Source organism: Pyrgilauda ruficollis, unplaced genomic scaffold (assembly GCF_017590135.1).
Source record: "Pyrgilauda ruficollis isolate IOZ18807 unplaced genomic scaffold, ASM1759013v1 scaffold12, whole genome shotgun sequence".
Classification (NCBI taxonomy): Eukaryota; Metazoa; Chordata; class Aves; order Passeriformes; family Passeridae; genus Pyrgilauda; species Pyrgilauda ruficollis.
This window is the reverse complement of record NW_024510321.1, coordinates 18,176,903-18,190,329: the sequence shown is the minus strand read 5'-3', so window position 1 is coordinate 18,190,329 and position 13,427 is coordinate 18,176,903. Positions and strand designations below refer to the sequence as shown.

Sequence of the window (13,427 nt, the reverse complement as noted above, 5' to 3'; positions counted from 1 at the left end):
GCAAACCCATAAGAACAGAAATCACACCAAAGAGAGACACTGTTGTGTTCAGCAAGTTCAAAAAAGTAAACATGGAAGTAAGTTTACCTTTTCAGGAAATAATACAAGGGGTTTAGTTAAGTCCTTCATTCTCCAAACTGCACCATTTTGTGACATGATTTCAAGGCTTCATATTTGTAATAATTATCCACTAGGGCATCACTAATTCCATGTATCTTTTGGATAAAGGTTTACAGTCTTCTGATAATCTAATGAGGCATTTCCAGTACTTCCACCCTTTTAAGTATTCATTGAGTTGCAAGTGATGTTTTTGCAGGTGGAAACTCACAAGACATCACAACTAGCATCATAATTTACTAAACATTGCAGCACACCACTGAACTGCCCCAAGACATCCATATTATAGCAAGAACACAGCTAGGTAATTCAGTAAAGAGTGAAGGAACCATGGTGTAGGCTAACTTTCAGGAACCAGTCCACTTTCTATGGAAATATGGAAATTATCTACAATACAACAAACATAGATAGCTTTCCATGACTTCAGGAATCTGGTTACCAAAATAGCAGCATGTTACCATTACTGTGTACACTATACACAAGGCCTAACATGCTGTTTTCACTCTACAAAAACTCAAAAATTTGCAGCTCCAGACAAAGCTATACTTGCCTCTTAATACTCTAAGAATGTCTCTGGAAATAAGGAAATTACATCCTCAAAAAAGGTAGTGAGGAACAACGTAGGAACCTATTTTGTTGTGTATTTATATATACATAATAAATACATTAAAATATATTTTATATATTTATATTCCCAAGTAAAGCAATTAGATTCAAGCAGAAATAGGACAGTAGGAAGAAGGCCACTCTGACAACTGTGTGTTTTAAGTAAATAAATGATGCTAAATTGATTTCACTCTGTAAGCATACTCTTAATATTCCATAGCTCCCTGGAAAAATAGCAAGATAAGGCAAGCTTCCACCTGATGTTTTTATGGAAATGCTCCCTGCTAATGCGCCTGAAGACTGAAAGATTTGAAAGATTGTAGTTACAGTTAAAATTATTATGGTGATTATCATAAGTTATACTAATGTGTGTTGAAACATGGACTTCAAAGTAATAAGGTCCAGGGTACTTTACAATGGAAATCAATAGCCCTAACTCAATTTTTAATTTGGGGAAGCCAATTCACAGAGTCTGCAGGACCTGCTGAAGGTCACCCAAGCCATGCCTTAACAATTCAGCAAACTGAGCTCCAGGGTTCCTTGTGCCAGATCAAAAACTCACCTGGGAACATGGGCTGGTGTGAACTCTCTATACCAGCTCAAATTCCACATTTCATTTTCATGTTTATAAAATGTTACACCAACCTCAGATGGTCAGGCTTGCTCATACTGGAACATGGCTCAGCTGTTCACCGAACTATGGCCTATGAAAGCCAAGTCCACGTGCATGCCAGCGGGAAACCCTGGCTCATGTGGTTATCATCCCGGGCATCTCAGCGATTGCCATCCCATCTGCAGCAGGGCTGCCTCTGTATTGCACAGAGCACACAACAACAAACACAAAATCACGGCCTCTCCAGAAGCAGCTGCCTGGGCCAAACAAGGAGCAGGGATCCCTAATTTCTGTCCCAACGTGCTCCGGGGTACCTGGTGCCACACACCAGGTTGGAGAAGGGGCTACGGGAGAACAGGGGCCACCTTCGCCCGCCCCATAGAGAAGAGGGGCACCCTGCATTGCCCCCCTCGAGCAGACGGAGCCCCCGAGGGCGGGGTGTCCGGGGCGGGGCAGGCAGCACGGAGCCCCGCGGGACGCGCCGGTACCTCTGAGGGCCTGGTGCATGCCCCCGATGCCGCTGTACAGCTCCAGCACCCGCAGCGCCGCCATGCTCGGCCGGCCCGCCCGCCCGGCGCCTCCCCGAGCGCCGCCCGCCCGTTCCGCCGCTCTTTCGTTCCCCCGGCCCGCCCCGGCCTGCGCCGCCCCGGAGCGGCGGTGGCTTAGGTTCCCCTCGCTCGGGGAACCACGGGCGGGATCGGCCCCGCAGGACGAGGCCACCCCGGCTCAGCCGGCCCTGCCGCCCCCGCCGCCCCCTGAGGTGTCCGCGGGGCGGCTGCTGCGCGCGGCTCCGCCAGCTGCTCCCTGCTGGCAGTGAGGGGCGGGAGAGGGACCCGCTGCCCGCCGTGACCGCCGGGGGGGCCGGTCAGGCCAAAGCAGTGCGGGCGGCGCAGGCAGAGAATGGCCGGGCGGGGTGGCAGAGGGGCTTCTCCTCATGAGGGGGGACGTGTGCTGGCCCGCCGGTGGCAGCCGGTGCCAGTGGCCTCGGCGGTGCCGTGGGCCCGGGCGTTCCGGGAGTTCGGCGTACGGTGATGTTTTCGAGAAGTCCTCTCAAAGCCCGCGCAGGAAAGAAGGAAATAACTGATGAAACTGCCCTTATTTACCCCAACGCTTCTTGCTAAATTGAGAAGGAAGAGACTACTCAATGCCACTGTTGCCACACAAAGTGTCCGGTTTTTTAAACAAATAGTTTAAATATATATATGTGTGTGTACGTGTGTATATATATATCTCTATATATATATATCTCAGCCAAAGTAAACGCATCGCAGACTGTTACATGGGTTACCCACCACAGTCAAGCAGACACCTGCACCTCAGTTGGCAGATTCAGAGTGTAAAGTGAAGATGAAACATTAAAAAAAAAAAAAATTTAAAAAAAATCACCCAAACCAAACTCGAACATGTTTCTCCACTAGTTTCTTGATTTAATTATATTGTTGTAGAGCCTTTAAGAAACCTGTCAAAAACAAGGTGGGTTTAAGAAATAGTTCTTTTTCCATAGAAGCTGCCTCACACAGCATGTCATAGTAGCTCCCATCTCTTGACTTACAGTGGGGGAAGAATTTTTAGCTAAAACTGGAGGGCAGAAAGGTAAATATGCTGCCTTTCAATGCACTCCTCCAAAATATAGGATGCATGACCTGTGGAAAACAGAGGAATTAGAAACAAAATTTCAAAGTAAAAATATCAGTATTTGCCAGTTTTTTTTTTTTTTCAAAACAGTGCTGTCATTCACCTGGATCTTCATTATCAGAGTCTGGAGCTGCTGCTTTATTTGTCAGCCATGAAAGGTGAATAAAACAAGAAGTCCAAGTCTATGTCACATGAAAGAAAGTGCAGCAGAGGAGAGCAGCAGGCATTGCAACCAGCTGCATGCAGGTTTCCTGCATTGCTGGTTGATGGAGAACTAAGAAAATGGAATCACATGGCACAACAAAACTAGAAATGTGCTTGCTGGAGAAAAGAGTCATGGGACAAAGATGGTGAAGACCCTGAAGAAAATTGGTCAAGATGATGAAGATGGGTTACAAAGAGCAAGGTTGTTATCAGTTAAGAAGATACACTTTAGTAGAACCCTTTCAAAATAGAGATGCAAGGTGCAAATTAAAAATTAAAAAAAATGCAACTTGTAGACTTTTGAAATCAGTAAAGCTGATGAATGAGTTTGAGTTTCTTGTCCTTCTATTCCCATAACCTACAGTTCACAGCAATGCCAGATACTGTGATGAGTGAGAGCTGTAGTCAGCCAGAAACAGTTCATTTATTTGGAGCTGCCTGGTACCTGGAGTGATTAATATCAGACAGGAAGACAGGGCTGAGACCTGGTTTTCCTTCTCCTTTCCCTGACTCCAAGGTATTTTTGCCATTCATACATAGGAAAAGTGGAGTCAGATGGAAAAAGCAGCAGACATGTCTCTGCTGTGCTGGTTGGTGGCAGTAGAACATTCCCAGCTCAGGGGAAATCCTCCACCTACTTCCTCTTCCAGTGTAGTAAACTGGAGAATATGATGAACATGCCTCCACTCTGGCAACAAAGAAATTAATAAGCTAGATAGGGATTTTATTGGCTTCTTCTTGTAAAGAATGGGAAGCACCAAAACTTCCCTAGCACTCATTTTTTAACAACTGGCAGCAGTCACTTTTATAATTCTGTGTAACTGTGCCTTCCCTAACCTGGTTCTCATTATTAATTGACAGCTGCATAAAAAACTGAAATGAAAACAGGGAATCTGGAAGCAGTTATTTGTAGTGTTCTTCACTTTAAAAATGTAAAGTCAACAAAATAATAACCATACTTTCTGGATCCAAACTTAGATAATAGTATTTAAAGCATGCTGCTTATTTCAGACAGGAGCAATGGCTCAGAAGTGCTGAGATCCATGGCCACTCATATCTTGCTTCTCACAGGAAAACTCAGAATGATGGCAGAGGGAGGGTGAGCCCTGTGAAAGCATTTGTTCATACTTCACTCAGAAAATCTTGCTAACATGTGCTGCCATTGCCATGGAGCAAGCTAAATGTTGCTGACACTTAGTCTTGTGACCCCAAAGCAGCCACATGTCTGCAAAATTTCCCAACTGGAGCTCTCTGACTTACTAAAATGTGGGTATTGTGACAGCCCTTTTTACTCTCCTACATGCATATAGGATGGATAGGATTCCTGTAAAAGTCCATGAACATCAAATTTTATTAACAGAGAAGATTAATAGCAGAGTTGGAAGTCCAAATTCAACTCTGGACTCTGCATTTTTAGGACACAAGTATGGGCTGTTTCATGTATCAATTATGGCTCCTCAAGGTAGTTGGCTTTAAATAACAAATGAAAGGCTTTTCTAAAATGAAGTTAATTTATTCTAAATGGGCACATCTACAGAACTATGATAATGCATTGATGAAACAGCTATTTGCTTGACTCTAATATATTTATAGTAAAATATATTTTAAGCAGACTGATCTTTTAATGATATTTTTAAAGTTGTTGACATAAGCATGTGATATCAGCATTTTCACTGAAACAGTTTTGAAAACTCCTGCCTCCTACCAACTAGCATCATTTCCTCAATTGAGAAGTCTCTGGAGTTTGCCCACATCTCTGATGAGTGGTATGATACAGATAATCATGCCAGGTCTGAAATTGTTGCCTTGGTAATCAACAAACATCCAGTGAAACAGCTACGTGTGGTTAGAGGAACATGAAACCACTGCAATATTTTTCTCTTCTTAAAATGCTTTAGAATTGTTAAACGTTACAATTAGCAATGCTGCACAAGAGCATCACAGAAATAAGCTCCCTTCCTTCAGATTCTGCATTGTACTTGGCAACTGAAAAGCAAAATTACAAAATATGACTGGACCATGTAATCTTGCCCTCAAAGTGAGAAGGAAAGATTTTCACTGCTCTGTTTCTATAATTCAAAAAATGCACACAAAACTCCATAAGCAGTTACATGTAAGTCTCCTCCCTGCCCTCCCCTTTGCAGCAGAGCAGAGCCAGCAGGGTCTCTGCTCGCCCCCAGCTGTGACAGGAGGCTGCTGGTCTGCAGTGCCTGTCACTGGGCTTTGTCGAGGCCATGAATGTAACCCTCAATGAAAGGCTGGTGATGAAAGGTAGTGGACTTGAAGCTGGGAAGTGTTTGTGAGCATTTCCTCTATATTCAAACAATGGAGAGAGGGCAGGGAAAACCTCCCTCTGCTCATACACCAGATATTTAAAAGTGCCTTCACAGTGATCAGCCAAAACTTCATACAAGCAAATATCAATGTTGATGGCTGAACAACAAAAAATGCTTCTTCTCTCCAAAGGTCCGATATAACCTACTAAATACCTAAGTGAGGATCAGGAGGAGTATGCAAACATCTCTGCTGTCTGGAAGGGAATCTCATATTCTGGGTGAGAAATCATTGTGGCCAGGAAAGAATGTGAGGCATGTCATACCCTAGCAATGCAACCAGTGAATTGAAAAAATCACTGAGGGCGTATGGCATCAATTATTGTTTCCATAACCATTGGCCCAGTAGGTTGCTAATAAAACTGAAAACCTTTTGCAGTTTATCAAAGTCAATCTTTATCGGATGTTATGTTTCAGAAGGGTATTTATCAAAGTTGATTTCTGCTGAAGTGCTGCTCAGTAAAAGTAGCTGTCAACCACAGAGGCGGTGCTTCCAGGAAGCGGCTGGGCTGTGCCTTTATGGCTAAGGAAGCCTGTGATTTTCATTTATAATGACACGCATCTGCAAGGCTAGAAATGAAAACCACACCAAACCAGGTCTGTCAGCCTCTCTCAATGCATTTTCTAAGAACTCTCTACCAGGAAATTTATGTAGCTGAAATTATTTGGAAGAGTGATCAGACACAAACATTTTTAACCTTTTGCTTTTCAAATATATTAATAGCTCCATTTCAGGATTTTATTTTCGGGTTTTGTGGCTAGGTATATACTCTGTAGGGAGTAAGGAATAAAATGACATTGCTTCTCTAATAAAATCTTTACTTTTCTGGTTTAAATACATTTAAATCTAAATAAATCTGGCTTGTTTGTTACATTTGGCCTGCAGTGGTTACCTGGGCTGGATGAGAGGCATATGTTTAGATTATGTTATTGACTTTCTTGAACTTACACATTCCAGTGCTTGACAAAAAAAAAATTACATAAAAAAACTATATAGTCATTGGATTGAACAAAACAGACTCAGAACTCTTTAAGGCCCCTGCAGTCAGGCAAAAGATTGCTGGTGCAATGAATGCGTTTTGACTCAGACCTTTGAAGAGTGACAGCAGGCAGGAGCCAGGCATTTGTTAAAGGGGGATCAGTTCGGGATGAGGTAATGGCGTGGGAGATCCCGGCTCGATTGCAAGGGCAGGAGGAGCCTGCTGCTCTCTCAAAGGGAGGGGAGGGGAGATGAGGGGAAAGAAGCGAAATTCAGCCAGTGAGGCTGGATATGCCTATTAACTTCCTGCTTAAGGCAAAAATTTTCACCCCCAGTATCCCTGTACGATTTGCACAACTTACACTGTGCAGACTGAAAAAGACTTGTAGCTGTATGTTGGTGTTGGTCACACCTTCTGACCACAAGGCCATCTAGTATCACCTCCAGCTTTTGTACACTGCAGTTTTGTCTTTTAAGGAGTTCAGCCCCTGCCCAAACTGTCGGGGGTTTTTTGGTGGTTTTCTTTTTTTTATTCAGTCCATGTGGTGAGTTTAATCTCTGACTATGAGTAGCATTAATTAGCACAGGAAATGAGATCTGCCATGGTGGCGGGATTTCAGCAGAAGGGTATTTTCTCCACAGAGAAAGAAAACCTTTAATGCAGCCATAGCAGAGCTGTAACTGTGGCCCTTCTCAGTGACCTTCAGATTAGATTAAACCAAAATTGTATACGAGTGAGTACTGTAAGATCTGCCCAAGAAGCTGAGCACTTGGTGCCTAGGCAGCACAGAGATGCCTTCCAGCCTGGTTCTATGGCTAGCATTTGCAAATGAGTTACTTTAAAGCTAATATTAAACTGTTTGATATCAGTTATGGATTGCAATTGCAAAAGTTACCGTACTTAAGATATTCTCTTTCTGGCATTGGAAATGTCTACAGATATCTGTCAATATAATATCTACCCAAAAGTCTCTTGGAAAATAGTCTATAATAAAACAACAGAGTTGAAGAAGTTGTGAGATTTTGTAAGGATAAACTGAAAAAAAAAAAAAATTGAAAAGTTATTGTGAAAGAAATCTAGGAAAAATATAGCAGTGTAATTTTTGGCTGCTTTTGGGGCCCCTTCCCTTTCCCCTTTGCCTCAACTAAGAACAAAAGCTTTAGGTTTTTCTAAAGTTGAAAAAACTTTTTTTAGTAAAAGGACTGTGACTTTTAAATGTTATTTTTTATCAAGACAACTTGGAGAGAGAAGCCCCAAAAAGCCTAGCCTAAAAGAGCCAAAAACCTCTAAATAGTTATTTCTGAAGAAGAGAAATCTTGCACAAGACGTGCCAGAACGGACTGGCAGTGTCAAAATTCAGCGGTAGGGAGTTGGGCTTACTTAAAACTCCAGCAAATATGTTTCACATAATTCACCAGAAAAATACAATGGGAGATTGTTGGAATTGTCCATTGGGAACCCTGCGAGTCAGATGAAGTCCCTGAGGATGATTTTATCACAGTTTTGGTGACATCTCAGAGATAGCACTCATCTCCAACAGTATAGGACATGGTCGTTCAAAACCTAACAATATTGAACTCAAGTAGTTAATTAACCTAAACTGTGAATAATTCACATTGTCATTGGCAGTCCAGGCATCATGTATATTGTAGTACAATAGTATTGTGTCCTTCATCTGTGGGATAGCTCTCAAGGTTCCTCTTGATATGACAGAAGTTGATTATTTTCAGAATACAACTGCAGGTCAGTGGCATTACCATTTCAGGGAAAACCATGCCTCTCCCTGTGAAATATCCTGACATCTGACCTGTATGTTCTTTCATCCTGATGTACTGGACTTACATGGTAGGCCTAGGTAAATTCTGTCATGGAGTTTATAAAAATGCCTGATCCATGTCCAATAAAGAGCTACAAACACTGGCAAAAGTCTGAGTTAGCAAAACTGAAACATCTACAAAGCTCCTGAATAGTTGTCAGGTCCTTCCTCCTGTCATCCTACACATGCTCTCTCCTGCCTATTATGTGTATTGGACCATATACAAGATCAAATTCCTAAGGAAAATTTCGGGTAGACAGTGAATTGTCTTTTTATTGGGAAACAGGACACTGTTCCACCTGAAAAGACATGGACACCTCTACTCTTCCAGTACATTTGCTCTCTTCCTTCTCCAGCCATATGCATCATCTCTTCTGTATTTAACTAATTTTCAATTCCTCATGGCCCACAATATATTATGCATCTTAAATCTGGATCATCTTCCCTCCTTAATCCCAACTGGACAGAGTATATTTATTCTTGAAAATTAGGCATAGAGCTAGCTGGCATGCAAAAACAGAATGTCTTTTTAGAAACTCAGTCTTCTCAGCTTTGGGGTGTGTGCAGCACTGCCTCTTCCCTTTGAAAGGAGCCAATTAATCCCAGAATGGCTAACACAATGTATGCTCAGTTTATGAGTCTCATTGGAACAAGGATTTGGCACAAGAACTTGGACTGAGGAATCCACTAAAAACTTGGCCTTCAAGGAGCTAGTACTGTTCTGCTTGTCCTGGGCATCTCAGAGGAAGAATGGAACAATTGCTGCACACAATTAATGTTCCACTGCTGTGTCCTGCCTCTTCCTCAGAAAGATCATCATTTCCTGGTATATCATGGCAAGAAAACATTATGCTATTTATGCTTTGTGTAAGTGATGGAACTGGGGAAGAGAAAAGAATTAAATCACTTCTCAGATTTAATTGTTTTTTGGCTAGAGGAGCTCTTTAAGCAGTTTGAGTTGAAAAAACTTGGCCAAAAAGAAGTAGTAAGTGTTTAACTGACAGGGTTCGTTAATAGTGTACAAGAATCACTTCCTTTCAATTTTCTCAAAGAGAGGATGGATGGATGGATGGATGGATGGATGGATGGATGACATCCTTGAAAAAGTCTGCAACCTCAAAATTTAAAACTGAACCAAGACAGTGCTTCCTATTGTAATGTGACAAGTAACTGTTCATCCACGCTGTTGACTTCTACCTGAACCAACAGTTTGCTGCAGGAATTGCAGCCTAGTGCTGAGCAAGGCCAAGATGGCCAGAAAAAAGCTAAACTATGCATTTTGCATAGATTCTCCTGAAAACTTGAGCTGCTTAATTCAAATATTTTATCTGATATTTAAGTTAAATGGTCCTTATAAAGTGCCTATCATGATCCGTGAACAATTTCTTGGTCTTTGATAATATACAAATTTCATGAAACAAGGATGTGGAGAGATAAAATTTCAGATTATCTATTTTGGGGCACCCAAAATCAAGAATGAGAGACTTCTGTATTCTGAAAATTTGTTCTGCTTAAAGAGTTTCAGGTTGAGCACTGAGCCTTAAGCCACGCCAAACCTCTTCTCAGTTTGGAAAACCTCATTCTGTATGTCCCAGTCATTGCTAAATGTATTGCTACCATTCAGCAGTCAGTGCTATTGCTGTTAAATAAAGTGAGACAGGGTGTCATTCTTAATTTGTTTGGGTTTTTTTTTTTTATTTTTTAAGGGATGGATTATATAAATTGCTATACTTGTGATAGAGCTTAAAAACTCTTCTCTTCTCTGTTCCTAGAGGTGTGCATGGTGTTTGAGACAACCTCAGGGCACAGGACTGTAGTGGCATTGAAAATGAGTACCTGATTTGGTACAGAAATGTCCTATTTGATACTAAACACTTCCTATTCTGGCAATTAGAAACCATAGTAGAGAGGCACTTCATGCACGACAGTAATAATTCTTTGGAAATGTAAATTGTGCGACAGGGTGGCTTGACTCATGTTCAAATCACTTCCTTAATGATGAAACCCCTGCCAGCCTCATATAGTTATTATACATTAAAATAGAATATTTTCGACAGACTTGGTTAGTTTTGAGTATAGAGCCTAGTCATTTACTTGAAAAAATCAGCAGCTAGTCATACCAATTTGATATACTTTTCAATGCTGGCAATGACAATAGGCAACATAATTTTAAAAATAAATTTCATAAAAGAATTTGCCAGTTTCTTTATCGAGACAAAAATTAGTCAAGGGAGTTACTCGCAAGGGGAGAATTCAATGTTGGAACATTTAGATGTTCTGCAGCCTGGTTATATTCAGAAATCCAAATCAGCTTCTCCTAGTCAGAATGCAGGGAGATGCATTATCGGGGTTCAGAAAAACCATCACTTCCCTGGATGCAGTGGCCTTTTCTTGGGGGCTTCTCCTTACACTTGGCTCTCAGCTAAAGGGAGGGACTTCTCCCAGCTGAAGATTGCAGCCAGAATCCTTTTTTTTTAACAGGGACTTTCTGTTTTCGAAATCATAGCAGTCTTTGTGTTTTTAGGCCATGGCTGAAGATGTTCATATACAGTGAAAGCCACCACAGTCACTCAAGTGATAGGCCACAGCACTTACTCTGGCTGGGCACTACAGAGTGTTCCTCCAGTCTGTAGAGTGTTAAGGCTCTTTTATTTCCTCATGTTAAAATGTGTCCCTGTTGCCCAGAGTTTGTTTAATAGTCATAGTGCAGGGGATGTGTGAAGGAATGGCTCTGCAGCCCCAAGCATGCCTGGGCTTATGGTTGCTGTATGGTACTGACACAAAAATTATTGTATTTGCATGGCAGGATGTTTTTTCATGGGTATTTAATCTTTATGTGTCTTTCTACAGCTCCTGTAAGCAGAAACTTTAGAAAAAGGGCATAAATCTGATTAAGAAAAGCATTCACATCTGTTTAGTCCAGGTTTATGTAACTGGAAAGCACATTCAGTATTTGGACTAAATTACTCTAATTTCTTACTGTTTAAATTAAATGGTAAATTTTAAAAATAAAAAATAAGTGAATGCCAGTCTTTCCAATGATGTTTTCAGACCAACAGATATTTCTGCAAGGAAATAATAGAAATTCTGTTATATGGACTTTTTAATTCTTAGTACAACCGATATGTAGTATAAAGCCATTCAGGCATCCGTACCTTCTCTCTATGCATATCCACTTTCCCCATTAATGAAAGTTACACACAATACAGGTGGCTTTTTGCTAAATTTCTAAGACTTGATTCCTTATTTCATTCTTGGCAGTAAACCAATACATAATTATCTGGGGAAAAAAGGCATAAAAGAAAATTTCAGTCTGAAGTGAAACTCTTGTGATAAAAATACCTGTTTGTTTTTTCAAGAGTGCCATTACCTCTGATCTACTTCTGTAGAGGTAGTACAGTAGTACACAACAGTGTACTTCTGTTGTGGGCTGACCAGGCAGCTGCATGACTGCACACTGGAATTGCAAGGGAAGGCATTGCAGTAAACAGCACAGATGACAACCAGTAGTTTATGAATAATCCCCAACGTGGTGCTGAGTGATGCTCTTAGCTGTCTGTTCTTCATGTCAGAAGTGGTCAAGATCTCCATCAGCCACCACCTCTAAGAGTCCCATAGCATTTTGCATGAAACTAGACATTACTGTGATTTCATTTCCATTCAAAATACACTCTCCGTGATGTTTATGGCTATACTGAGACAGAGTCTCTTCTGAGAAGGACAGTAGAGATCTTTTTGCATTTCAAGGGACGTGTTTTAATCCCCTTGGGGGTTTGCGATGCAAATGTCCGTTAAATTTATTGCAGCTTACAAGAAACTTACAGCTTCTTCCATTTATGCATCTGTGTAAGTGCCAACAAGCAAAAGGCACTTAAAAGGTTTACTGTAGTCCCAACAGCCAACAACATCTGAACATTTCATAGTGAGACACAGAAATAAGGCAGGTGGCCAAGAGCACATATGGCAGCAGTGACATAAACATATGGAAATTACACTTGAAACATGAAGTGGGTGGGTCATATTTACTTAAAAAAAAAAAAAAAACAAAAAAAAAAAAAAAACAAAACAAAAAAAAAAACAAAACAAAAAAAAAACCTTGGATTTTAGGGGCAATGCATTTTCTGAACGAGGAGGATTCTTGCATATGTATGCCACTGAAGATTTTGTGAAGTATAAGTTGTGGTCTGTTAGGAAGAACAGATGGGGCACCAGCACACCTTTAAAAAACAAAAGTCTATCAAAGCCATCAGTATTTCTGAGTGCAGCATCTTTAATCCGTGAGATTGTTGGTTATGTGCTGTTTTGCTTCTTGCCCACTCACAGAACGAGTATGTACTTCTGTGCCAGGGCTCTCAAAGGCTTACAGCTCAAACTTGATGGCTTAAATAGAACTCTGAGAGGGCTGGGCAGTGCAACAGCGTCCAGGCTGGGCTTTGGGAACCCTTAGCCTCAGGAATGCTGTGTGACCTCTGCCTCTTATTGAGTGGGTGAATGGAATGAGCTGTAGCCTGGGACTTATACTGAAAGCACTTCAGTAGCTCAACCTTGTCAGCTTCCTTTGCTTGACTAAGCTTCAGTGAACAAAAGAAATGAAAACCTCAAGGACTTACATTTAGATACAAACTGCATTCCTGCACTTCTGGTTGCCAACAGAATGAAAGCAAAGCAGAATTTCCTTCAAAAAAACCAAACTCTTTAATAAAATACATAGGTTCACATTCTTCCTTGTAAAGTACATTACCTGAAGTACAATAGCTGACTACTGTGAATTGGGGTGTGAAGATTACCTTTTTCTCTACCCACTGTTCATGTTCAGGTTTATCAGAACTTCCAGTGAAGATATTTCTTCCTGCAGAACTGCAAGCTAAAAAGAATCAAAAATCAATGGTAGTTTTGCATCCCCTAAGTTCTGAAGCAATACGTTACAGATAATATGTCTACAATGTATCACTCACCTCCCATAGCAGAGAGAAAAAAGATGTCCCTTACCTGATGCATCAGTGCAGAATTTCAGAATGTGAGTCGTGCTTTGGCCACTCAAGTTTAGAGTTATCTAAATGGCAGAGATTCTGTCATCTTCCTTAAGCAACCTCTGCATTCATGTTAAAACAATCTGCTGCTAC

General features: G+C 41.2%; 1 protein-coding gene across 4 annotated transcripts in view; it reads right to left on the bottom strand.

Annotated features, from left to right (window-relative positions):
- The window catches only part of TRDMT1 (tRNA aspartic acid methyltransferase 1), a 42,572-nt gene that overhangs the window by 28,153 nt on the left and 992 nt on the right, over window positions 1–13,427 (bottom strand). The window contains exons 1-2 of one of the 4 annotated variants that reach the window (XM_041490182.1): window positions 1,825–1,917; window positions 1,369–1,532 (exon numbers count right to left, since the gene is read on the bottom strand). Coding sequence is in view for 1 of the 4 variants with exons in the window: in XM_041490180.1 (XP_041346114.1) it covers window positions 1,825–1,888 (64 nt within the window). In the remaining 3 variants the exon portion in view is untranslated. Of the gene's footprint in view, window positions 1–87; window positions 474–1,368; window positions 1,533–1,824; window positions 2,131–13,091; window positions 13,169–13,427 lie in introns of those variants that run through there. The other 3 variants (XM_041490181.1, XM_041490180.1, XM_041490183.1) reach the window with 3 other exon arrangements.